Source organism: Solanum dulcamara, chromosome 11, assembly GCF_947179165.1.
Source record: "Solanum dulcamara chromosome 11, daSolDulc1.2, whole genome shotgun sequence".
In the NCBI taxonomy this organism is placed as follows: domain Eukaryota; kingdom Viridiplantae; phylum Streptophyta; class Magnoliopsida; order Solanales; family Solanaceae; genus Solanum; species Solanum dulcamara.
Window position 1 is genome coordinate 32,709,187 of NC_077247.1, and position 25,317 is coordinate 32,734,503.

The following is a 25,317-nucleotide window of genomic DNA, read 5'->3' on the forward strand; positions in this document are numbered from 1 at the left end:
TCAGCTTATTCCATCTATTATTTTGCTCATCAACTTCAACTAACTCTTGTTGGGGTCTTTAGAAAGTGTGTCGAAGTGGGAAAACTTATAGTATTGGTCTCAAATATTTTAAATGTATTGGAATATTCTTTTAAGCGTATGGATGAATTACGAGATTGTCAAAAAGAAACAATTAAAGAAGCATTAGATATGAGTGAACTTACAATCGGTAGGGGCTTGAATCAACAACTTGGTCTTCCAAGATCTTGTGACACTCATTGGGGATCTCATTTTAAATTCTTTAATAATTTTATTATTATGTTTGGCTCTATTCTTGATGTTCTTGAATCACTTTCTCTTGATGCACGAAATATGGTTGAAAGCGCTAAGGCAATGGAATATGTCGAAGCTTGTCAAACATATAAGGTTGTGTTCATGTTGCATCTGATGAGAGATGTCTTAGCAATCACAAATGAGCTTAATAAATGCTTACAAAAAAGGTGCAAGATATTGCAAATGCCATGCTACTTGTTGAAGTAGCAAAGAAAAGGTTGCAAGTTTTAAGGGATGATGAATGAGACTCTCTTATTGCTAATGTATCTATATTTTATATCAAACATGATGTTTTTGATACCTAACTTTGAGGAGCCATATGTTAGCTATTTAAGATCACGATAAAAATTTGCTAACTATGCAATCTTACATCATTGTCTTGTTGAAGTGTTTTGCAATATTATTGATTGGCTCCGGTGACTATCGATTTGCTCCATGGAATTGCTTGCTTAAATCCAATTAACTCATTTTCAAGTTTTAACATCCAAAAAAAATGAGAATAACATAATTATATCCGGATGACTTTGATGAATCTAATATTAGTGCTTTTGAGAATCAACTTGCAAATTACATTGTTGATGTTCTTGATGTTAATGAAAGGTTCTCTTATCTAAATGAGCTTTGTGATATTTCCAAAATATTAATTTCAGACAAAGAAACATTTCAATTATCCTCTGGTATTCCGCTTAGTGAAACTTGCTCTACTTTTATCAGTTGCCACTGCCTCCGTTGAAAGAATTTTTTTGGCAATGAAGTTTATCAAGAATGACTTGCGAATTCAAATGAGTGATAAATTTTTGAGTGATTGTTTGGTGCCTTATTTAGAAAAAGTTGTATTGAAAGTATTTCTAATGATGCTATTATTAGGACATTTCAAGATATGAAACCTCATATAATACAATTGTAATAATGTATGTAGTTGCATTTTAATTGTAAAACTATGTTTTGATAGGCTTATTCACATGTTTGATTTCTTAACCTCCCTTCAAGGTGGTGTAATTATCACTATGTTTTATAATACATATCAATATATGATAATTTCTATTGTTTAGGATGTTTTGTATTATTTTGAAGCCATTCTATGTCAATTTGTTTTGTGGAGGAAGAGTGTTTTCACTTTTAGTTGGTGTTTAATTTAAGTCTTTTTAATGTAAAAGTTCATGCTTGCTCTCCATTTGCACTTTCAGGAGATGAAGAGAATTCAAGAGGAATAGAAGAACTTGTAGAAAGACCCCCTGCTTTTTGCAAAACATGTATATTTGATTCGATCCATTTATTTATGGATATTATTACCATGCTTAATTTTTTTTGAACCCCCTTGATAGAATTCCTACCTCCGCCACTGATCATATATAATATAGTTGGTTTAACCACCACTCTGTAAAACTTGCCTTTAAGTTTTGATAGCACTTTTTTATTGCACAAGACTCTGAATGCAAGCCTGTATTTCATCCATCTTGAACCAATGCAATAAGCAACATCATTATCAATCTCCTCATTTTCTTGGATAATATAATCAAGACACTTGAAACTTCTCCTTTTATGAATGACGTGTGAAGGAAGCCACACTTCTACACCAACTTCGTGCGTTACATCACTAAATTTGTACTCTAATAATCGAAAATTTTAAAATTGATTGGGTAATAGTCAATAAGAGGCATGCAATCCTGGGGGAGGGGGGGATTTTCTCAAGAAGTTCCTAAAAAAGGCCACACTTGTTAGCTTGTGAAGCTAACACATGAGGTGCTAATGTTGGCGGCTGGTGACTGTGATTGTGACAATATTTGTCGAGTCTATTTTCAGAAATTCGATTGATGAAAGGAGAAAAAGCTTGTGGGGATATTAATTTTTCATAACACTGATAGAAGGTTCAAAAAATTATTATAACAATGAGAGAAAAAAAACTCTCTTTTTTAGAATAAGGAATTCTAATATTGGATGGAGAAAAACTTAGCTTAAAAGACAATAATGACTCTAATGCCTTAAAAGATCTTTAGAAAAAGAAAAACTTTTTGCATGTTTTATGTCTTTACATCCATGAGAAGGTATATTCATACAGTGAATCCTATATCCAATCAAGGAAAGACAATCAACTACAACAAAAAATATATATTTTATTTATATAATTATACTAGAATAATAAACTCCCCTAAAAGAATGCTAATCAATTAACATAATCAACACTTATAAGAACGTCAAACTAACTTATAAGCACTTTATGACTTATCTATACGTTTGACAAATATTAAAAGTGCTTATAAATCAAAATGAGCTAAAAAATATTAGTTGATCAGCTTATAAGCACTTTTAGTTTGACCAATTTTTTTATGATTTTATCCCTAACATTTTGTAATCTCCAAAGTTTTCTTTCGAAAATGTAATTTCTAATTATCTTTCTATTCTATTTTCATCATTTGCCCTATTTATGTAAAGTATATTTATTCTTAAATCTATATTCTATTGTAAATTATTTTAAAGTTATTTCAATCATTTTACTATAAAAAGTTCTTACCAATGTCTTTTTATCAAATACACTAATCAATTATAAGTGATCGTAACAAGAAAAAAATGCTTAATAATTGACTTCTAAATAATTAAGATTCAGATTTAAAACACACACTTAATAGTTGATATGAGTAATTTTTTAATTTTTATGAGTAATTTGGAGGAAATAGTTTTTTGCTGTTTTTGAAATTTCTGGAAATTCTTTAAAAAAAAAAAGTGAAAATCAAATTTTCCAAATTTTTATGGCAAAACATAGAACTCCGGAAAGAGTGAGTCTCACACTTTGATGAAGCGCAAACATTGATTCATCAGAACTTTGCATTCTTTTATCACCAAATGATTTGTCAGCTTTCAGAATAAATAAATGTATGTGTTTTTTGAACCTTATATTAGGACCATATTCTGTTAAACTTCTATCATAGTTCAATGAGTGTGAGCTATTTTCCAATTCTTTCTTCTACTTTCATATCCTTCCTAGTAAGAAAAGACTAAATAGTCTGCGGGATAATGCTTCCTTCCTAAGAAGTGGTTATGGTGAAGATTGAATATTTCATTGTTGCATAGATATAGAACGGTTCATATTTTCAAGACTTGGGAAATACAACATAAATGAAGAACCAGAAAAGCACCTGCAGAAATTATACAATCCAAAGTTAAATTTCTTTAGCATGACTTCAAAAAGTATTATTGGACCAAAATTCCAACTCTGTAAACAATCATCCATAGTTAAGCCCTCTGAAATGAAATGATCAAAGTTATGACATGAAAGAAGCACAAATGGTAATAATCAAATTTTTCCTATAGCCAATCCACAGCAGCGTGATTCCTTACAAAGAATATGATAGTAAATGAATATGTTGACTAGCAACTTCAGGAAATATGGCAACTAATCTCCAGCATCTTTAACCCATAAATCAACGCCTTGACTGGTGCAGGCGAGGCCTGTTACAGAACATGCGACCATTGGCCTTCACAAGTGCAGCTATGGCCAAACTTATGCTTGCCCAAACCAGTGAAAATAATAGGTTCCAAACATCATTCCGAACTGGAGATGGAAGAAAACAAGAACCTCTTATAAGGTTTATGAGTATCAAGAGATGTAAAGATTGTCCATGTTTTACTCCAAATCAAATTATATGTATATATTGGCAAAGATCCTTTATTACCAGGCAGAACTTTTCCCTCCACCAGAATTGCACACACACTCGCAGAGAAAAGAACAAAGAAGTTCAAGAAAATGCAGCATAAAGGGCATCAAAAATTCCTTCATTTTGAAATACATAGTTTTACCCATCTTGCATACATACTTCAAATACACTCCTTTGGGAGTTTCATTGTGCCCTTTAACCCTAATTTCATATCTTTGAAGTCATGATTGGAACAGGCATGACTATAAAACATGAATATGTGATCAAGGTATTACTAGCACATGGATCATCTTACTCTAGAAAGCTCATGGGGCAATATAAAACCCTTTGAACCCCTACCGCACCAAAACAAAAGAAAATAAAAACTAGACCAAAAGCAACTAAACTGGTTTGATTATTGAGATAGAAATTCAAAAATTATGATCATACAGCAGAATCATAGGAAAATTTCCATGTATGGAAACTCACCTCTCCCCAGTGACAAGGTAGCAAAAAATAGACCAGTCAAAATCAGTCCCAAGGCAAGAGGAAATGACTGCACGTAGAAAAGATTATAATTAGGTGAGATGATATGACTGACAACATCAAAGTCAGCTTAAAAAATTCAGCACATATTAGGACGTGATGATTGTTATGAGAAAACAAACAGAAATATAACAAAAGCACATATTAGGACTTGATGATTGTTATGAGAAAACAAACAGAAATATAACAAAACAAAGATACATAAAGATATTGTTATCTACCTACTCAAAAAAGTTTGGGCACATTATGACAATCAAATGGCTGTCAAGTAGATTAAAAGAAAAAAGGGCCAGCCCGGTTCATTAAGCATCCCAGATTCACGCAGGGTCCAAGGGAAGGGCTGCAACCCTGGTGTTCTGGCTTTGGGTACCATAATCACTTATCATGTAGCTGTAAATGAGCACTCTTTCCTGACCTTTGAACTCAGATTGTGGGTAAAAGAGAGGGAAAGGTATTCTTATACACAACTCTCCTATAATACTGGTATTTTCTGGCTGACAATTCTCATTTCAGTTGCATGCCTATCTTTGACGTGGTGGGATCATAAATGACTTCCTGGAGAAACTTGAGACTAATGTTATCATAACAGTTGAGGGAGCTCAGTGAAGACATAGCTTCACCTACTTTATTTCCCAATTCCTGTAAATGATAAATATGGAATATGCTTGAGGTGAATCGCCTGTTAAATGGCAACAGATTATGATATAAACGTTCAACTCCTACAAAATACAACTGTTTTGATCATTTCTTCGTGTGTACCTGCAGTAGCATTCAAGTAAAGGTCTTGGATTTCACCTGATTCATCTTATGATTTAAAAATTTGCTTCTTTCCAAGTTAATTAACAATCTCCCCAATACATAAATGGCTGTGAGTTCACTATCTCATCAACTTTGTTAGTGAAACTTCCAAATTAATAGCTCCGGATAAGCTTTTACCAAATAACCCAAATTTAGTTATAATAGTGCATTTAAGATCATGGCATTTACTTGCACCAGATAGTAACTTGTGGAGGTATTTGCAAGAGCATAAGCGTGATGGATCAACCTTCAGAAGAGAGTTTCACCAATTAATCTCATTTCCGCACAAAATCTCTACTTACCAGGCAACAGGATACTATCTACACTGTTTTAGCTATTTACTATTCTCCTAATTTAGACATATGTATTATCTTTGCCTTGTCCCCAGGCTCTACCTCATGCAAAAAGAGGGTCCCAGTTAAGAACATGAAATATTGAATTCAGACAAACTACTTTAACCTTGTAAGGTTACCAATGAATGCGACATTTTGCTATTCCAAAGACAGCTACTCAGTGGAATCTGACAAATAGAACAATAAAAACTTGATATAGTAAGAATAACCAATAGCACTCACAGCTATAGCTTCAATGCCTCCTTTCTGCGATGTCGCCGTCATATCTCGGGAGACAGACATAATGTAATGTCCTTGCATTAGATCGATTGCATCCTTCAGAAAGTGTAAGAAGAAGATAGAATTTCAGTGTTTTAATGGACATGAGAGAAATATAAAATTGAGCTGAGTGATCGTGCAGGCAATAAAACTAGGTACTGATACAAGTAACAGATTGTACATATTCTTAATCCTATCATCTCCCTAGCAATTAAGAAGAAAGTCATCCATCAAATATCAATAAATCAGAATGAAGGCAAGTGAGACACTAATCAATGCATGAGCGCAGTTACTACACTCCACATACGCCCGGATACATGATTTCAATATCATTCAAAGAATACTTTTCCAAATTTTCACATGAACCATGGTACAGGTAGGTACAAATGGATGCAAACGTAGTGACATGAAGTAACTAATTGCTGGTACGAATACATGTATCAGGCAGCAATACCTGTTTTGTACCATCAACAAAGTTGTTCAAGTAGTATCGCATTAGGGCATTGCGACCATCATTAACTATTCCTTGGACTGTTCTCTTACCATATCTGCATCAATAACCATGTTAAATTGCAATCATGACGGATGATAGGTGAACAAAAAACATAGGTTCAGAATAGTAGATTTTCAAGATTATTGATGAAAGTACATGCACATACAAGTACTAAATACATGATTTAAAACTAAATATAAGACAAAAGACATCTTCAACTTTCCAGCTAAGAACTTCTATATCTTTAAAGATTGTAGTCTTTTTGATCATATTACTGATTTACAAAAACAAATTAGTTGGGTGCAAATACTGCTAAAACAACTCCAAATTGGCATGTGACTGATAGTTCACCAGTAAATTTATTTATGCATGCGTATCAGCAAATATTAGAAACTGACTGCTAAGTTTAAGGTTCAATTACATATGCCTATAATCTGAAAGTATACTGGCATAAAAATTGCTGCCTGTGTTTCCTCCCTCCTATGAATAACATCTACATATTTCAGCTGAACAAGAAAGAGAAATCTTTAGCATGATCAAAGAGAAAAATTTACCTGACAAAATCTCCCTTTAGGGCTGGAGTACCAGAGTACTGTATGCTTATATCATCCCCATGTTTGGCCCACACTGCACTTAACCATATAAAGTTAAAAAGGAGACGGAACAAAAACCTGTAAAAGCAAGAATAGAACTAGATGCTTCCACGAAAACCATTTCAGTACAAAAATCATCTGCCATAAATTCTAAATGAAGCAACGTATACTCTTGAGAGAAAACTTCAATACAGTTTATCAAAAATTACTCACATATTTTGAAGCTCTCATCAAGGTTGGAGTGTGTGCTAATAGTTTCTTCAGCATCAAAAATACCAAGTCTTCTGAGTTGGAATTCCAACATTCTGCGACCAAGCATGCTCTGCAAATGAATATCATTTATTAGAACATTTTCTTAAAGTCGGAGAGAAGAAATGAAGAACATGGCAGTAGCCTATATGGGTTAGCTTAATTGGTATGGGCTCCTCTTGCGTCTCTTCTTGACTCAGGTCTCAGCTAAGAAAAAATTGGCCCTCCTAGCCCCCACCCCCTCCTCTGTCACCACCAAAAGTAAAAGACAAGAAATTGATGTGTAGTAATTAATTTTCTAACAATTTAAGAAAATGTAACATTCGAAGTCAGAACATTCACTATAACCCCACATCCAATGAAGTGGAATAGCACAGCCTACGAACTTGAGCAAAAAGACAGTTAACATATGGTGCTGGCAAGAAGCTGATAGGTAAACATCATGAAAAAGTTACAATTACAACGTCACGAAGTCGGGCCACAAAAATTTACTGCAGATGTAGATCCTAATAGGTTACAGTAGACTTGTTTGTTCTGAAATGCAAAAGTAGAAATAGCACACGAAGAAATCTGTTTGCAAACTCAGATCATCTATAAACAGCTAGACAAAACATCCTTTTACCGGAACAACCTTTAAAGGATACATGCTACTTTTCAAACTAAAATCAAGACTTGTATCTAGAATTAAACTCTTACTTTCATTAAATTCCAACTTTTTGACAGAATTTTCTTGAAGTGCTTCTAAGGGAGTGTTAGAATAGTCCCACATCGGTTTTAGATGGGGTAATTGGCCTCCTTATATGGTGTTGGACAATCTTCACCTCATGAGCTAGCTTTTGAAGTTGAGTTAGGCTCAAGTCCATTTCTCAACATGGTATCATAACCAAAACTATCTCAATTTTTTATCTACCCGATGTTGGCCCTCAATTTTATATTTGTCCACTCACCAAATGTCCAGTCCTAGTCCTGGGCATGAATTAAACTCTTAACTTTCATTAAATTCCAACTTTTTGACAGAATTTTCTTGAAGTGCTTCTAAGGGAGTGTTAGAATAGTCCCACATCGGTTTTAGATGGGGTAATTGGCCTCCTTATATGGTGTTGGACAATCTTCACCACATGAGCTAGCTTTTGAAGTTGAGTTAGGCTCAAGTCCATTTCTCAACATGGTATCAGAACCAAAACTATCTCAATTTTTTATCTACCCGATGTTGGCCCTCAATTTTATATTTTTCCACTCACCAAATGTCCAGTCCTAGTCCTGGGCATGAATTAAACTCTTAACTTTCATTAAATTCCAACTTTTTGACAGAATTTTCTTGAAGTGCTTCTAAGGGAGTGTTAGAATAGTGCCACATCGGTTTTAGATGGGGTGATTGGCCTCCTTATATGGTGTTGGACAATCTTCACCTCATGAGCTAGCTTTTGAAGTTGAGTTAGGCTCAAGTCCATTTCTCAACATGGTATCAGAACCAAAACTATCTCAATTTTTTATCTACCCGATGTTGGCCCTCAATTTTATATTTTTCCACTCACCAAATGTCCAGTCCTAGTCCTGGGCATGCAGGGGGTGTTTTTTATATTGATCAGTAAATAGGAGATATTATTGATATAAGAAACCAAGAAGGTGATTGGTATGTACAATAGTGGGCAGTCCCCAACACACACAAAAGAAGGAGATCCCCTCTATATAAAAGAACCCATATCTGAAACAAGCTAAGGAAATATATCACCTTGTCCATATACATTCTGATAGTTGCGCCAAAAGGCTAGCATACACAAGCATCTATATTTCATCTCCTGTATAGTGATTGCTTTGGCCTCAAAACACCTACAGTTCCTCTCTGTCCCCAACATGCACATGCTGGAGCAGATTACCAGTTTCCTTCAGACTTACTTCTTCCATTGAGACCCAAACCAAGCAGTAGATCCTTTCGGGGGGGGGGGGGGGGGGGGGGGGATAGTATTTATAAGTGTCCATCGGTTCGCCTCAAGAACTAGTTTTTGGGATTGAGTTTGGGCCAAAGTCTCCCAACAAGGATCATAAATATGTGCTTTAAGTGTAAGAGCCTGTTTGGATGGGCTTATTGCTTTTGACTAATAAGTCAAAAGCCATAAGTTAGAATTTCTAACTTATGAATTTTGGCTTATTTTGTTTTTTTTGGCTTAAAAACAAGTGCTTATAAGCACTTTTTTAATTTATCCAAACACTTCAAAAGTGCTTAAAAACTATTTTGGCTTATAAATACTTAAAATAAGCCAATCAAAACAGGCCCTAAATTAACATGTAAATATTGAGCAGTATCCTTTCACAGTCAAGTTAAAACAAGTTGAATAGAGAACAAGCACTGCAAATGGGACTCGACATTGTCCTCCCAGGACCAATAAATCTGAGCACTTTTTACATGCATATCCATACAAAAAAATCTAGTAATACTTCCATAGGTAGGAGATACCTGGGTGACATTTGTACGGTCTAAGCAATCAATGCAGTTGGTCCTCACAACTCCAAGTTGCACCTCAACTTTTTCACCTTTCTCATTCAATAAAAAGTACCTAATATGGAAACAAGAAATCAAATTTAAGAATCAACACGAGAAAGTATTTTGCTTGCAGAATGACAGGGAATGCGTTTCTACCTCTCCATGCATAATGAAACACCAAACCGTACAAAATAACTTTTTGATGCAGAGCAACACAGAGTCTATTTTAAAAACAGTAATGACGTCGCTTGTTACTTGGTCCACCAAGTATCCACATACCCCACCTTTTTTTCTGTTACCTTTTCAGGATGCTCTCTCTTTCTCTTTCTCTTTCTCTTTCTCTTTCTCTCTCTCTCATGTGGTTTTATTTTCATTTTCACGTCATTCTCAAATCTAAGAAAAACAAAATATTTATGCCCTTGCTGCTAGTATTCTTGCCTTGCCTGCAATACAGGTAGTCTTGGCATAAACTTCTTGCATCTTACATGCATAATATAAGATAAACATCCTTGCTTCACCTGCCATCTGAATTCTGAAATGAAATATTTCTCCATGTACTCCCTATTACTTAGAAGGAACAATTAAATTAAAACAAGACTTATTGACTAGTTATTGAGCATAAACCTATCATTTAGATTCAGATTCATGTTCGGAAGAAGGGGAAGAAAAATATGCAAACAGGTACCTAGAAACCTCCAACTTCCAAAATGAAAAAAGGAAGTAAACCAACTAAAGCTCTCAACTATAAACCTGTGATATCCTACATCCTTTAGACCGTCCTGCCCTTCAACATGCAGGCCAGAATAGGTGCCTGCAATCCCATCTCCACCACCATCCCCTATTCAGCTAGATGAGATTGGGATGATCCAGACTAGGAGCATGGCTTATGCGATCCCAAAGTACATGTCACAGTTGGTGGCTAATAATGAGCTAGGACGCAAGATACCATACATGAAAACAAAGAGGATAATATTACACAATATACATGAAAAGTAAACACAAAGGAATATATACATGAACTGTAAACTCAAAAGGAATATATAAATGAACTGTAAACTCAAAGGAATATAGACATGAACTGTAAACTCAAAAGGAGATTATACCTATTCTTTATGAAGAAATCTTCAATTTGATCATAAAGGATAGAAAGACGCTCAAAATGAACATGTCCGCATATATGGTGAAAATCAAAGTGCAAGTATCTGCAAAACTCGTTCAATATTAGACTGAAGTGCAGCAACTTAGTATGATGATTAGATCACCAGAAGAAAAACCCTACCTTACATCATCACCAGCAACATGCTGCATTGCATTGGCAAATTTCTCATTCAAACGCCCTTCTGCTCCATGCTGATAAGAGTTTCAGAGAAGAAATGAAAAATCAATAAAATTGCGTTACACATCACCATGGACACATTTATACCCATGTTTTTACATATGCGACAATCAAACCACTTTCTATGTATCAGAGGACATCTTTTTTTTTTCCTTTGTGTTTTTGATAAGGTAAAGGTATTGAAGGACATCTTCAAGAGCAGCGTTTTCATTAAAAGAATTGTCAGCTTGACTAGTCTGGAAAAAAAAGAATATAATTAGCCAAATATTGTACCTTGTTGACGAGATCAACTGATAGAACATTTCCATATTTCTTTCTGAGGTCCAAAAAGTGTCTTACTCTAGGCTGCAGATACGTCAAAAAATACAAGGAATTATAAGTGAAGCCATATAAAGAATGTGAAGGGAATGAAGATATTGTAAAGCAGAAAATGCTACTCAACTGCTTCTTCAAGTCTCACGATCTCAAACTTAGGTTTATATGTCAAATCAACAATCTGATCCCATAGTAGTGGGATTGATCCTCTGACCTACAAACGGCAAACTAAGAAGTTATAAAACAGCATGATATCTCAAAAATATATACAAGCATTGCTACAAATGAAGCAAAACCAATATATCTTGCCAGAAGGAAGGCAAGTAGACATTTAAGATTGAAATTTCCCAACTTTATCATTTCATTGAAAGTCAAAAAAGTTCTTTATTTCTTTAACATATATGATACAGTCTAATTTCGACCATCACAGATTTATGATGTTAAATCTCATAAGGAATCTCTAATACTTTGCGTTCTAGTAATACAATTTCTGGAATCAGTCAAATCAGATATGATGATATGTCAACATTGAAAAATTCCTCCTGGCCCAGATACACATCTAATTTCGTATATTTCCTATCGGAAATGCAGTTCCAACGGATTGGTAAGCCAGAATATGTCGAGCAAATACAACACCGAGTTTCTATGACATCTTTTCCAACTTCTATTGTTTGTTAATACCTATCACCTGATTCATTGCAGAGCTTCACTCAGTTCTGTTCTTATCAGAGGGTAAGCTATAAATCTGTTGCCACCAGAAAGGAACTAACAGTAGTCCTGCTGAAGCCTGAAGAAGTTATGTGATTTATTTTAATTAAGTCCTATTGCCATTGGCAAATCCAAACAGTATTGTTGATCTCAAAGGCCCATATTGAGACTTGATCCTTCTGTCATCACTAAGTTCATAATTACTTCTTTTTCTGAGGGGTTTAACACAAATAATTTAATATACAGCAAGCATGACTTGTAGACAGAATGATCTTTAACACCCAAATGGTTTTGATAATTGATCAAGTACCTAAGTATACTAGAGGTAACTTGTATTACAACCATGATTAGTCGAAACTTTGTTTTATCAGCCAGAAAGGTAAAAAAAAAAAAAGGGGGGGGGGGGGGGGGGGGGAGAAGGGAAAAACAGAAAGCTGAAGCCGATACACTTCTCCACTCAGCTCTTAGTTGCATAGTGCAGGGTGGAACAAAAGTTACTACGGTTAGTTGGTTACCTGGTTTTCCTAGGTGACCTGAAGTATCTTCTGACAAGAATATTAAGTCACCACTACATTTAACAAGAAATATCGATCGGTGTATTCGGCAATATCTGCATAAATTTTGGTGTTGTTTACCACTTGTTTTAGTGGTTTTTTGTGTGCACAAACCGTTGAAAATGGCCAATTAGGCTTGATTATAAAATTTGGATGTTTAGGATGCACTTAAAAAAGGAGACAAATTAGGATGGTTTGGAACGAAATTTAGTTAAAACTGGAAGTTGACTGTTGACTTGCAGCGCAGTCACGAGAAATACTTACGAAAATTTTGCAAGACTTTGGGACTTATAGTGAAGGGAGACTCCACTGCAATCCATCCCATGAGGAATCTGGGGACTGGATGATCAATCTGGGTGGCTCTTGCCTGAACTCATGTCATAGTCCATCACAATAAGGAAAAATCTAGGCAGAAACAGGGGAGCTTATTTTAGTCCGGACGAGATTTCTAGGCCATGTAAAAGCCTTTTACCCTATTTTCAGCAACCATTCCAACTGGGAACCAGAGAGAACATCATTCTTGAAGCTTGGAAGATCCCAGAGTCCATTTCCATTGAAGATTTGAACAGTTTTTTCTGAGCTTTTCTTATTTTCTACTGCGAAGGGTGTAGTTTTGACTTGGTTCACAAACATGAGTAGATAAATTTCTTATCCAGGGTTTCGATACAACCACTTGTTGGATGAGTTTTTGACTGTGTTTTCCATTAATTGCCTTCTTCAGTTTCATTTGGTCAACTATGATGTGTACGATGTTTAATTGATGAGCTCTCAATTATTGTGCCCAAAAATCTTGTCTTGATTGGGAAAAGAAATCAAGATTGGGTTTTTGTTGCACAACAACACTTCAAAGTAATTAAGGAATTAATTGTTTCAATTTCCAGGTATTAGGGATAATTTGACCTTCTTGTGATATCTTCGATGAGTTGGTTACATGAAGACTTGGGATATACTAGGGAGAGCTCTTGGAATTTATTGCTAATAGAGTTGGTTACACGAATACTTGGGATATACTAGGGAGAGCTCTTGGAATTTATTGCTAATAATTGGAAGATATTAGCGATAATATAAGAACTCATGATCAATTGAGAAGAATTAGGCCGGGTTAAGGGAAACACGCCATTAGTTCATTCCAACAATTGGGAAATATTAACCCTATTGAATACTCCTCCATCTATTTATTTGGCTATTCTATATATTTCTTTATTGGTTAGTTTAATTAATTGATAGCATTAAAATTCTTCTTTTTATTACTTGGGAATTGTTTGAGCTTTTCTGAATTTAGTAATACTAACTAGCAATAAATAGATGCAGACTCCCTGTGGGATTGACCCCAGACATATTTGCAGCGATTGCTTCCTTATTTTACTACTAAAATAGGGTGTGATCAATTAGTAAGTATTTATTTCAAGCGTGAATAAATACTAAAATTTATTTAAATTGTAAACCAAAAAAGGAAAAAAGGGTATCACCCTCAAATCATGTAAGCAAGCAAAGCAGAGTAATTCACGAAAAAACAAGATAGGATGTAGAAAGAATCACCATCACATTGTTTAAATAAGTCTACCTGAACAAATGATGCAGTACATCCATTCAGCTGTATAATTTGCTCACTTTCCACAAAATTAGCAACAAATCCATCAGTATCAGCACCTCTTCTCCACATTCGAGTGCCTACAGTATTAATCAACATAAGCCAGAGAACAGGTAATTGCTAATTAGTATTCTAAGAGCTCTACTCCATGATCAGAAAATCTAGCGATTATTTCAAGGATAACTAAAGACAGAGGCGAATCCAGGATATCAAGAAGACGGGTGCACCATTACTTTAAAGATAAGATCTAAAATTATAGGAAAAGGGCATGATATATCCCTTAACTTTGTCATTTAGAGTTGATATACTTCTCGTTATGAAACTGACTTATATATACTCTTACTGTTGCACATAGGGATCACATATACTCTTTTCCTCTAACGAAAGTGCAAAAAATAATATTAATAAAAATAATCCATGTAGGGATATATTTGATCTTTTTCACATGTTTTTTTCTCCGACTTTTTTGATTTAACGACTAATTTGAATTTATTATTTTGATGGTCAAATTTATTTTTTTCACTAATTTTCTTGTAAAAATTTACTGTAACTGCCCGAACTTTTCTTTTTATAGATACAAAAGCTAAATTACAATATAGCCGGAAAAAATATTTAAACTATAATATAGCCGCAAAAAAAAATTATTTAAATATTTTTTTCTTACTCTTTTCTCTTTCTCGATTCACACTTCTTTTTATTTCTCTTAATTTTACAATAAAGAATGAAAGAAAAAAAATTAAATAAGAATAAGAAAATCAACGATAATTAAATAAGTCAAAAAATAATTTATGTGAAAAAAATATAATATACCCCTACATGATTTTTTATAAATAAAAATTTCCATCAGAGCCCACTGGCCTTTTTTTACAAAAATAAAAATTAATGGTCGAATTGTGATGTTGGCTAGGTCTTACCTTTTTTATACAAAAATAAAAAGTAATGAACAAACTACGTTGTTGGCTAGGTTTGAACTAGAGACCATGATATTGAAAACAAGCCCTTAAACCAATAAACCATCTCATCACTTTGAGCATGAGTTCCTTTTGCTAATATTTAATATATTCTTTAAGAATTATACAAGTAATATATCAAATTTAGTCGGATGACCACGGGATCCCGTGACCCAAAATTTGCACATAAACTCGCGCCTGACTGAAGAAGATGAGAAAAGTAAAGGCTACTTTTCTTCATTACTGATCAACTTACTAAGCTATAACACTTATCAGATAGAACCTAAATACAAAGCCATCTATACATTACTGGAAATGTGTTACAAGCAATTCATCTAAGAAATTATTAATCTGTAGGCACAATAAAACCAAGTACTAATCTGGAGATTTAAGGCCTAAAAGGAAGAAAACCTGTATTCATAGTCTTGAAAAACATTATCTATGATTTACTTTGAACTGACAGGTGTCTGAAGTGGGTGTGAATAATGATCATAAAAAGAAAGTTATAATGTACATAAATGGTAACGGACGGAAGTAAAGTCCAGCGCATAAAAGACATAACATGTTAAGAATCATATTAAAGACGTTGACCATATGATATAACATGAACATTGCACAGTCAAATAACAAAGAAGCAAGGTGCATTATGGGACTTTCAAAGAATTACACAGTTGAATCACCATTGATATCATACACTAATGTACTGTTACCATTTCAAAAAATATCATTCACCAGTTTACTTATCAAAATGAATATATATATCATTCACGAGATAATGAGGATTTATGGTTCTACAGAAAACAACTACAATTCCAACCTTCACTTCCATTGATCATTTTTGTCAAATTGCACAGTTAAGAAGGAAACAACAAGAAGAAAGCATAGAATACCAGTTCTCCTATTACACCTCCTTGCAATCAGCGTAACATCGACAATGTCTTTCCCAATTGCTGCTTGAAAGTTGTGAAAACCTTATGAAAAGTTAAGGTATAACCTCAAGAGATAGAAAACAAAGCTACCCTTAAGCATGAATTGAAGCCTGCAGGTTAAAAAAATCTATGTATAACTGATTTGCAAGGATACTGCCTTGGACAACTGGAAGCAGGAAAGGATCAAGCTGTTATGGCAAGAAAAAACAGATGAGTTACAAATCTAGAGTAGATCCAACAAAATGAATGCAACTCACAAAATATATTTACCTTGTGATCTATAAGTACTTCCATCATATAGTTGTTCCAAAGAAACCGAGGGTCTGCCTGCGCAAAAACAAATGAAAGTGAAGTTATCAAATCAATATTCAAGAAATTGTTAGTTAATCAATAAAAGGTTCTATATCAGTAAAACGTGTAACCACTAACAAGCTACCACGTATGAGTAAATGACTACATTACGGACTCACATCTATGCAGCATCTAAAAAACTTACTTGTCTCCATAGAGGAAGCAACTTGGACTCATCACCCAAATCATGCAATCGCTGAGCACTGCAGCAGGAACCATAAGTTTCAGATTATTGAGGATTGCACCCTATATATTCTTACAATCAGATGAAATGTAAAAGTCATAAGAATGTGTCATAATTCTAGTGTACTTCAAATTAAGAACAAGTAACTTCAAGTGCTAAAAACTTTTAAAATCATAGAATTCATCTCCAAAAATGCTAACCTAAAATAAGATCTATAACAAAGTGGGATAGCTGAAACAAAGCTTGCTTAATTTATTGTCAAAGGTAGAGAGGCAAATACTTTACAGGGGTTCAACGTAATGAGATCAGCATAGAGGGAGATGCAAAATAAGAACCTTAAAAGATATAAAATTTTGTCTTGGAAGTCTGTTATACGCTAATTAAATGACCTTCTGAAAGAACTGAAGACTAGAACTCTGAAGCCTTTTTTTTTTTTTTTGCAAAGTTAACTTCTAAATAAAATCGCATAAGTGCCTAGTCCAGTTAGGAAAAACTCAATAATTTTGGAATAGGTGATAATGATGCTCAGGAATTGTCACTCAGAAGGGTAAAAGAATAATAGAGGGGACAGTGCAGGTATAATGTTTTTAATTGAATGAAGGGATGCAACATGAGGAAATCCAAAGAGGATACTATAGGAATATCATTTCATTTCTTTTTTATGTTTGAAATGGAAGTGGTGAGCAAAGAGAAAATTATCTTCTTTTCCATCTTACCCTAAGAAATAAGGGATGATTTTCTTGCATTTCATTCCTTTCTTCTTCAGCGTAAACCTAAAAGGAAGGAAAGTATCTAACCTTTCTACTATGTCTCTCCTCTATTGCTACCATAAACAACCTCTAATAGATTATCCCCTTCTGGGCTTGTCCTATGTGGATGCAACACAATGTCAAGATAGAGACTATCAAGTCATCATCATTAATATTTTATAAGTACCAAATGTTATCCTCATAGAAGATCAGTCAAAATCGACATGTCAATTCTGGGTTACCACATGGCACTTGACTAAGGATCAGTACTGTAGTATCCTCTTTTTCTGAACTTGAGCACTCATGAACAGACAGACACACTTGAATCACCACAATCGAACACATGCATGAAGGAACATTCTACAATTTGAGTAACTGTTGAGAAGGAATATTCCTGACCCCAAAATGCCCAAATTTAAACAGTTTGGTATCTCAAAACATAAGGATAAGAAAGAAGCCTGAGCTCCATCTTGAATAATTCGAAGACTTAAAAACTTCACTACTGCTGCTACAAATACCATAGCGCTTTTCCAGGATAAGTCAAATATTAAAAAAAGAAAAAAAACTTAATCCTTCAAATTTAGACAGTTGGATACCCAATTCGCTTAAATAATCAAAATGACAGTATATTTCACCTGAAATAACATAACAAACATCGTAATACTTCACCTCAATTAACATAAATAAACACTGTAGCCTCAGAAGTATGATCATCTTAGTTTCAACATAAACATTCTCAATGTTCAAATGACAACCAATTCAAACATCAAACATCTAAAGGTCAGAATTTCATGGTCCATGCTTTAGTGTCAAGAAATAGCCACTTATAAATACTCTTTCACCCAGAATGTTCCCAGTTCTTGAAAATAACAAGAACAAATAGCTTTCGATAGGCATAAAGAGCTAGTTGATCAATTTCCAAGCACCTTCGAGAAAAGAATTAAGAGAGAAAAGAATTAAGGGCAACAAAGCTTGTTTAAGCACTGTAAATGCGAAAAGATAATTCACCTCAATGTTATATTGACATCATAAGAAAAGTACAGACCAGGAGTCTTTTCTGCTACATTTAGCAGGGCAGAAAACTCAGCTTCCATTTTTTTCTGCCAAAGGAAGAAGATACATCATTGCAACAGAAACAGAACCAACTAGATAAGCTTCAAAAGAAACAGAGATAAGAAAGTAGATAGGAGAAACTACCTGTTCAACAGGAGTGTTCTTGAGAGAATGATCACAAGGGAAAACCTTCATTGACGAGACTTTAAAGATAGGGTGTCCCATGTAAGATCCAACGCTTTCGCGTTCTGTTATGACCAATAAATATGACCCTGAATGCAATAAAAAGTGAAGTTATGGTCATTCATTTCAGGAACTTCGATGTTTTTCTGCAACCTACCATATTTTATGCATCCACTCCTGTCAGAGTACAAGTATGACAGCTAAAAAGGAGGAGGTTTTGATGGCATGATAAAACTTTTTAGTGACTTTTAAAATAAGTCTTGTTTTTCTTTCCTTATCGTTTCAAGCATATCTTTGCAAGACCAAGAGATTGGTGTGATGCTTCTAACCGAATTTACTTCGTAAAAAGATCTGTGAAGAGAATGATCAAGAAAAGGGATACTTTCGCATATAAATTATTGATCATAATATTCTCTTACTAACACCATAGAGTACAATAAGTGAAAGAAAAGGGATCCCTAAATGCACTCAACTGTCGTAACAGTTATCCCGCTATGGAACTAATAAGGAAAAAACTCAAACGTTTATTGACTTGCCTGCCAAAAGCTTTAGTATCCCAATAACTCCAAAAATTGTCCGAATTTTGGGAACTCGAAGTGAACTGCAATGTGGTATCTCATCTAAAGAAAAGAAAATATACCAGGGAAGAAGAAAGTTAGCTTATAGAAAAATTAAGAACCAGGAGACCATTTGAAAACATCAAAATAAGAAAGCAACCTATTAGTTTCATGGACCCATCAACCCGACTGATTTCCAAACATGAACCAGATGATCCATCAGTAGGCTCAACAACATACTGGTCTGGAAATTCCCAAAGTCGCATCCGTTTATACAGTTTCTGTGAAGAATCTCCCTTCTCCATCATTATTGGAATTCAATTGCTATAAAATTGAAAGACAAAATCAAATCACTGAACCATAATTGATACTATCAATTTTAAGTGTCAAAATAAGAAACATAACAGCATTAGAATGTTAAGATAACGACAACAAATTGCAATAAGGACAAGAAACCTCTGAAATGCTTGCAATATATGCAGTTATAGGCAAGTGACTAGTTTATGTGTACCAATGTCTCCATAGTAAGCACTATAGCGCCCTTACAAGAACAAGTGTGGTAGTGCTGGCTCCATCAAGTAACTCCCAAAAGAAACTAAAGCTGCTGAAATTGCAAAAGTGATGGTTGCATATTGCACTGTGTAAAAGTAATTCAGCTGTTTTTTCTTTTTCTTTTTTGCTCATGCCACAACTTACCATGTTGACACCCCAAATTTTCTTTTATTTCTCACATTTCGATGATTTTAACATCATTATAGCAGGGTGTTATCACCGGAATATTTGTAGTTTAATCTCAGTCCCATGGGGTAAAAAAAAAATTATTCAACGATCACGTCAAGACTTGGTTATTATCTATCTTTCATAGACTAAAAACTATGTCAGTAAAGTTCTTTCTATCGAGAATAATAACTCGAGCAGATCTAATCGTTGAATCTGCCACAAGCTCCTGATGCTGCTTAAACAAGATATATACATCAGCTAATAAAAACATGTCAAACAATGATCTAACAGTGAAGTGAGATTCCGTTTACCAATTGTGCCATCAAGATTTGACCTTTTAGGAATATGAAATACGACCCATGAATTGTAGAAACAGAGTAAACAAGGAGGTGATAAGGAAACCCCAGAAACAAATAAAGAGTGAAAAAATTGAATACCTGAGTGAAGAATCTACGACAAGGAGGTGATTTCTGACAAGGATTTTGAATCAATTGAGTCAGTGGGGGTAGGCTGAGGCCAACCCAAAATCAACAAGGAGCAAGAGTGGCAGCAATAGTAGAAAGTAAATTAGAGAAGAAGAAGAAGAAGAAAGGTTCTTTTTTAGTTTTCACTATTCTTTGGGCGCAAAAAAACTTATGAAAACAACAAAGGGGAAGGAATGATACAACGTTTGATTCGCTACCAATTTAACGGAATACCCAACTGTTCCCTTACATCTCGCTTCCAACACTACCCTCCCTGTCTATTCTATTCTCCTTTTTTTTTTTTGGTCTTAATTTTTTTTTTTTATATATGACAGAATTTTGTGTTTAATATACTGATCAATGAACTGTGCACATAAAAGCACCGTATCTGTGAATAGTTTGATAGGCGGTTTGGAAGTGAGTTATGTAATTTTTAAATATTACATAACTAATATTTTCTCTGAAATAGTTTATGTGACACCTTTTTTATTAGTGCATCCATAAAGAATGTCATTCTATGATAATTAGAAACAATTATTTTTAAAATTCTCTTTTTACTTTTAATAAAATGATTCTCAATTACATAAATATCTAAAGATTATTTTAGATTATAAGTTTCAAATTATTTTTTTTAAACTCCGTGCTAAGTCAAAGGGTACAATATAAAATGGGACAGACGGAGATATTAGTTGATCACTATACTAAAAATTGTTGTTTCATATCCGTTGTCCACCTTACTAAATCAAGAAAGCATTAATTAATTTTTTTCTATATTAATCTTGCAATTAATTCTTTTTGAAAGTGTTCACATTTATTTGTAAAATTTTCAAGAAGTTTTGTAAAAGGTGAATTAGTAAAATTATCTTCTTATTTATGAATTTTTAAGCACAATACAAAATAAAAAAATGATCAACTAATATGGACGAAGGGAGTAGCTAATTATAAGATAAATTATTCATATATAAAATTATATTGTGTTTGATTTGCTATTTAGAAATTCATATAATTAATTTATGTATAAGTTATTAGAAAATCTATGTATTATTTTGAACATAAATTTTCTTATAAATAATTTCTTCGTTACTAATAGTTGTATAATTCTTTATCAGCAACCAAAACGACTGCCAAGTGCTTCATTTTGTGTATATGATTGAAAACAAATTTGTCATTACCGGTGAATAGAATGTAAATTCATTCAGTTATGAAAATTGAGACAATAATACAAAAGTTTATGTACTATCTTGGTATAAAATGTGAAATCATTATTTAATCCAATTGCTATGTCATGTCGTCCTGTCAGCCGGCGTTGGTTTGGTGGAGTAAACACAATGATGCACCTCACGTTTTTTTTTTCTTTCTTTTTCCTAATAATGAACAAAATTCAAAACATATTTCAACCACCAATATTTTAAATCAAATTTATAATTATAATATATCTCTTTCGACTGTTCATGATTTGGTTTGTTCATGATTTGGTTTGGTTGAGTTTAAGTTAAAATTAAAATAAGTAAATTTAGTCAGTTTTTTAATTATTAAAAATTAAATTAAATATGATATATATTTACCGATTTGGTTCCATTTTTTTTAAAAAAATCTAATGGTATTTCTCTCTTCTTGTTTTTTTATAATAAGAAAAGAATTTTCCATCATTTTTCAACTTATAATCCACGCTATTACCTTTTTTAATTGTGGTGGCTATATTATTTTTGGATTATGGAGAAAATATTTAGGATGTATAAGCTTACTCAAGTGAATAAAGATAATAAGAAATACAAAAAATATAGGTAAATCTCATAATTCTTTCTTTGAATAAATGAGTTTGGATTCCTAATTTCTTTTTAAAGAAATGGACATAAGATGTTGTCACACCCCGATTCTACATCCTAGACATGGCCGGCACTCAGAGACTATTATTGGTTTCTAAGCGAACGCTATGCCAGCTGGCTGACTCACTAAGCAGAAGACTTTAACTCATAAAAATACTCTGATGGGCATAATAATAACATAAGAACTTAACTTTCTCAATCTAAGTCTCAATGCTCAAAAACATAAATATAATCATGATAATACTCAATATTTTCAAAGCATAACTCAAACGAATAAACAGAACACTGTCTGGCTAGTCTACGAAGCCTCTAAGACTGACACCCTGAAATGGGTACCGGGATCGGCCCACAGCTACCTCAAACTAATAAATAAATGAATGAAATGAAAGACTAAAATAAGACTCAAGAGCTCCTTTAAATGAAAAGAGGTCTCACCAAAGCTGAGTAGAAAGTTGATCTTCAACGATGCGCTTATTGAAGATCTCTATCAGTTGTGTCTGCATCATAAAAAGATGCATCGTCAAATAATGTCAGTACATGAAATGTACGATATGTAAAATAGCTGAAAGGAAACTTACTCAGATGCTCAACTCTGAAAATAACTCAACTCAATGAAGCATGCAATATAGTAGAACAATGCTTTAAAAGGTATGCAATAGTAAATGCAACTCAGTATATTAAAATATAATACTTTTCTTCTTAGGAAGTTTTTCTAACCAACAACCATCACATGAGCCTCATGATGATACAACATTCTACCCATGTTGCCAAAGCCATCATATACCTTGCTAGGGTATAGGACAATAACTGAACTATGGATCTATTTGAAAAGTCCTCTTTTAAGACTATGAGGAGTCGCCCAAATGAACGGTACGATCCTATCTAGACTGGCCGTGTAGGTTATAGGGTTGGAGTTATCTAGATTCGTATCCAAATCGATGCTCAATACTACTCCCAAATAACTTTACTTTGCTCATATCTGAAGTGAATGTACTTACTCAAATTAACTCAATTAACTCTTTTAGTCTCTTTTGGACTTAGCTCAAATTTAACTTACTGATCTCTTCTCTTTAAAATAGGTAAGATCTCATCCTCAATAATGCATTTAAAATCATACTTTAACTTAGGGGCAGCAAAATCAAACCCAACTCGCTCAATCCATTTAAGTTTGGGTTGGTTATTGACCTGTCCATTCATTGATCAACCCATTTCAACGCATTAAAAATTAGGTTGATATATAGCCTGAATTGACCCATGAGAAATCTTGTAAAAATCTTTTTAAATTTTTATTTTTCAATTTGATTTGTTATATATAACCATAATAAAGAAAAAAATAATTTTATTAGGTACTAAAATAGTTTAAAAGAACAAATAAAATAATTAACCTTAGTGAATATTGGATTGAGTTGAGTTTTGACCCGTTATATAACCCGTTACCTAACCATTTTGACCCAATCCCTTTTGACCCAAATAAATTTGGGTTGGGTTGGGTCTTGACCCAATTATTGTCTTAACCTATTATGACTTACTGCCTAATTGCCATCCCTACTTTAACTTCTCAAGTCAGTCTCAACAATAGATATTTAAGTATGTTAAAACTTAACTCATTTATACCCAAAATGTTCAGGTTCAAAATATAAATTAAGAGACTTCTTCAACTTATCTTAACTCATGCTCAAACTCTGTCTTGTTTAAATGATTGTAAACAATCATTCTTTTCTTAAAATAGTGCATAAAATATTAAATGCAAAACTCAACCAGGGTTCATGGGAATGAAAATATGAATTCATAATCTCAAAAACTCAACTCATCAAAGTATAATTAGATATACACACTAGAATTCAATAAGGAATAAAGTAGATACTCAAGAATTCACTTTATCGGAATTGAAACTCAAACTCAAAGCTTAACTTGACTGTATGAAGGTGTAGGTCACGAGGACCAACTTAGTCCAACGTTCTAATAGATGTTCTGATAGACCCAACGTTCTGATAGCTTTACATGCCTGGAACGAAGATAATCTATGTAAAAATCAAAGATTTGGCTTGAAACTCTTGAACCTTAGCTCTTTTCCTCCTCTCCAATCTCATCTCTCAAAAGTTCCAAGTGTTAATGAGAAAAAAACTCCTTTGGGTACTAATAAGGGACTAATTTTAGTCCCAAAATAAGTTGGATTAAGTTTGGAAAAGATGGAGAAAAGACTAGAATGCCCCTCATTAAACTGGGTCTAGGCTGCTATGAGTGCCTTCCTATGGGCTATAAGAAATCCTACGGACAATAAAAGGTCACTCGTAGGAACCTTGTCCCAAAATAAGGCCCTACTAGAATTTTCACTAAGGGCCTACGACCAGCCTCTTATGGGTCTATGTCTTGGGACGAGTCGTAAGGACCAACTCGTAGGACTTGCCTGGGTTCTGAAGTTGGACCTATGAACCCTTCCTAAGAGTCGTAATCCAAGTGACAGGTCGTCCTGCTAACTAGTAGGAAATGATTGAAACTTTGAAATTCGAGAGGTTTCTGATCTACACCTATGAACCTCATCTACGGGCCGTAGGTACTCCTACGAGCCATAGAAGTCACTTGTATGATGGGTTGAAGAAACTAAAAAAATAATCTAAGTGTTGGGGTGATCTACGAATGACCACCTACGACTCGTAGGTACTCCTACGGACCGTAGGTGCCACTCGTGGACACTGGCAATCTGCTCTTTTGTTTTTTTCCTAAGGTTTTCTCTTGTTTCTCGGACTTGGTCTATGCTAGAATAATATAAGGTTTTATAGATGTAAAGTTCATTAGCCTATTAGAGATAAATAAAATTATAATGAAAAAGTATTCAAAGTATTTAGAATTATTTGTAAAAATTAATATGTCGTATATATACAATTATAAAAATTGTGTATGCAATTTTTTTGGTTTTATTCGATCTTTTCTTCATATTCTTTTTCATAAAATAAAATCGAAACAAATATTATCAATTTTTAAAAATTTAAAATCATGCACAAATAAAAAAAATTAATTAATTAAATCAATTTGATTTAAATTAATTTCAACCAAACCGTGAATACCCCTACTTAGAGGTCTACTTTATACGTCCTATTAAGTTTCTTTGATAAATAGTTTTTCAAAGATTT

At 33.7% G+C, this 25,317-nt stretch overlaps 1 protein-coding gene across 1 annotated transcript; it reads right to left on the bottom strand.

Moving 5' to 3' along the window:
- Positions 1 to 3,429: 3,429 nt before the first annotated feature.
- Positions 3,430 to 20,652, bottom strand: LOC129874082 (phosphoinositide phosphatase SAC6-like). Its single transcript, XM_055949307.1, has 21 exons — positions 20,334 to 20,652; positions 19,337 to 19,500; positions 19,156 to 19,239; positions 18,581 to 18,708; positions 18,392 to 18,483; positions 16,596 to 16,653; positions 16,370 to 16,426; positions 16,254 to 16,287; positions 16,061 to 16,141; positions 14,194 to 14,300; positions 11,495 to 11,581; positions 11,326 to 11,397; positions 10,996 to 11,066; positions 10,820 to 10,918; positions 9,690 to 9,789; positions 7,199 to 7,307; positions 6,947 to 7,019; positions 6,354 to 6,447; positions 5,864 to 5,956; positions 4,434 to 4,500; positions 3,430 to 3,862 (listed from the first exon to the last, which is right to left on the bottom strand). The coding sequence occupies exons 2-21, from the start codon at positions 19,482 to 19,484 to the stop codon at positions 3,732 to 3,734; spliced, it is 1,785 nt and encodes a 594-aa protein (XP_055805282.1). The 5' UTR covers positions 19,485 to 19,500; positions 20,334 to 20,652; the 3' UTR covers positions 3,430 to 3,731.
- Positions 20,653 to 25,317: the final 4,665 nt, after the last annotated feature.

What these genes read in the sequence shown, in the direction of transcription:
- LOC129874082 (XM_055949307.1), bottom strand. Translation starts at nt 19,484, where the DNA reads ATGATGGAGAAGGGAGATTCTTCACAGAAACTGTATAAACGGATGCGA. An exon ending in GATTTCTTCATAAAGAATAG is followed by an intron (nt 9,790 to 10,819) that starts GTATAATCTCCT and finishes TTTCCATATTAG; the next exon opens with GTACTTTTTATTGAATGAGA. An exon ending in TTGTTGATGGTACAAAACAG is followed by an intron (nt 5,957 to 6,353) that starts GTATTGCTGCCT and finishes CACTTTCTGAAG; the next exon opens with GATGCAATCGATCTAATGCA.